The sequence below is a fragment of the Charadrius vociferus genome, unplaced genomic scaffold, assembly GCF_000708025.1.
Source record: "Charadrius vociferus isolate BGI_N301 unplaced genomic scaffold, ASM70802v2 scaffold883, whole genome shotgun sequence".
Taxonomy (NCBI): Eukaryota; Metazoa; Chordata; class Aves; order Charadriiformes; family Charadriidae; genus Charadrius; species Charadrius vociferus.
This window is the reverse complement of record NW_009647740.1, coordinates 1,845,797-1,847,923: the sequence shown is the minus strand read 5'-3', so window position 1 is coordinate 1,847,923 and position 2,127 is coordinate 1,845,797. Positions and strand designations below refer to the sequence as shown.

General features: G+C 45.2%; 1 protein-coding gene across 1 annotated transcript in view; it reads right to left on the bottom strand.

Annotated features, from left to right (window-relative positions):
• The window catches only part of HMGXB4 (HMG box domain containing 4), a 13,335-nt gene that overhangs the window by 7,554 nt on the left and 3,654 nt on the right, over window positions 1-2,127 (bottom strand). Inside the window, exons 5-6 of the mRNA XM_009881994.1 lie at window positions 1,699-2,127; window positions 1,459-1,482 (exon numbers count right to left, since the gene is read on the bottom strand). Of these exons, the coding sequence (XP_009880296.1) occupies window positions 1,459-1,482; window positions 1,699-2,127 (453 nt within the window). The remainder of the gene's footprint in view (window positions 1-1,458; window positions 1,483-1,698) is intronic.

Genomic DNA, 2,127 nt, shown 5'->3' with positions numbered 1-2,127 from the left:
CTCCAGACCTTCCCCCTTGCCTCCAGGGTTTGGGATTCATGAGGGACAGCTTTAGCAGTGAAGACTGAAGAAAAGAAGGCGTTCAGTAACTCTGCCTTGTCTGTGTCTTCCACCACTAGGGCACCTGTCTCATTCACCAGTGGGCCTACATTTTCCCTAGTCTCCCTTTTTCTATTGATATACTGAAAGAATCTCTTCTTATTATCTTTAACTGCAGTGGCCAAGCCGAGTTCTGATTGAGCTTTGGCCCTTCTAATTTTCCCCTGGCATAGCTTTGCTACATCTTGGTAATTCTCATAAGTTGCCAACCCCCTTTTCCAGAGAATGTAAACTTTCCTTTTTTTCCTGAGGTCCAGCCAAAGCTCTCTGTTTAGCCAGGCTGGTCTTCTTCCCTGTCAGCTCGTTTTTCGAGACATGGGGATGGCCTTCTGTGTGTTTCTAGGAGTACCTGCTGGAAGTATGACCAGCCTTCCTGGGCACCTTTGCCCTTCAAAACTGCCTCCCAAGGGACACTCTCGACCATGCTCCTAAACAGGCTAAAGTCTGCCCTTTTGCTTCACCAAGAATTGAAAACTCTACCATTTCGTGATCACTCTGCCCAAGATGACCTCCAACCTTTACATCCTCCACAAGACCTTCTCTGTTAACAAACAGCAGGTCCAGTAGGGCACTTTCCCTAGTTGGTTCCTTCACCAGCTGTGTTAGGAAGTCATCTTCCACACACTCCAGGAACCTCCAGGACTGTTCCCTCTCTGCTGTGTAGTATTTCCAGCAGACATCTGGGAAGTTGAAGCCCCCCACGAGAACAAGGGTGAGTGATGGCGAGACCTCTGCCAGCTGCTTATAGAATATTTCATCAGTTTCTACATCCTAACTGGGGGGTCCATAACAAACTCCCATCACGATGTCTGCCTTATTGGCCTTCCCCTTGATTCTGACACTGTCATTCACATTATTAAGTTCTAGACATTCAAAACTGCCCCTAACATAGAGGGCCACCCCACCACCTCTCCTTCTTTGCCTATCCCTTCTGAAAAGTTGGTAGCCATCGATCACAGCACTCCACTTGTGTGAGTCTTCACATTTCCGTTATGGCAACTATGGAACTGTGATGATGGACTAGATCACTAGTCCAAAAGTCTGCTTGACAATAGCTAGGACAATAGCAAACGACAATGCTGCTGTGCTTGGTACATAACCCATACCCAGCAAATTAAGTACAACCTTTTCAAAGAACCTCTATCAGCTAAAGATTGCCTGTGCCACAAAACCAGAATGATACCTGTTCCTTTTGCTACAAAGAGAAATACAGTGGCTGGCACATTTTTCCAAACATGCTTCACTAAAACCATTGATCCTGGTAGTAGTTATCCTTCTGTTTCAATTTAACATGCCTTTGTAATGGAGTGCCTAATTCACCATTACCCATCACCCAATTTCCCTCCAATTTTTCCTTACTTTTTCTCTTTCTCTTTCTCTTTCCTTCTCTCTTTCTCTTTCCTTTTCTCGTTCTCTTTCCTTTTCTCGTTCCTTTTCCTTTTCTCGTTCTTTTTCCTTTTCTCGTTCCTTTTCCTTTTCTCGTTCCTTTTCCTTTTCTCTCTCCTTTTCCTTTTCTCGTTCCTTTTCCTTTTCTCGTTCTTTTTCCTTTTCTCTCTCCTTTTCCTTTTCTCTCTCCTTTTCCTTTTCCCATTTCTCAGCTTTGTCTTTCTCCTTGTCTTCCTTCTTCCTCCTCTTCTCACCTTGACCATCTGAGTGAAAACCAGAAGGAGGCGGGGGAAGAACATAAGGGGTACTGGGAGGAGGTGGTGGTGACACTGTTACTTCTGCTACTGTCACAGAACCATGCCCAGAACTCTTTTTAGACTTAGAGTGCTTCTTCTCTCTGTGTTTCTCCTTGTCTTTTTTTTTCTTACTTTTTTTTGACTTCTTCTTCTTCTTGATTTCCCGGTAGGAGTCATCTATCACTAGCTCTCCAGCCTCCAACTCCCCACCAGAAGAGGAACCAGATTCTGGTGGTGCCTCCATACCTGAAATCTCATACTCGCTCCCATGGCCCTCTGAAAAAAGGGAGGTGTCAGCACCAAAACTCTCAGAAGGTGGATGAGAGTCTGGAGGTGGTTTGTGCTT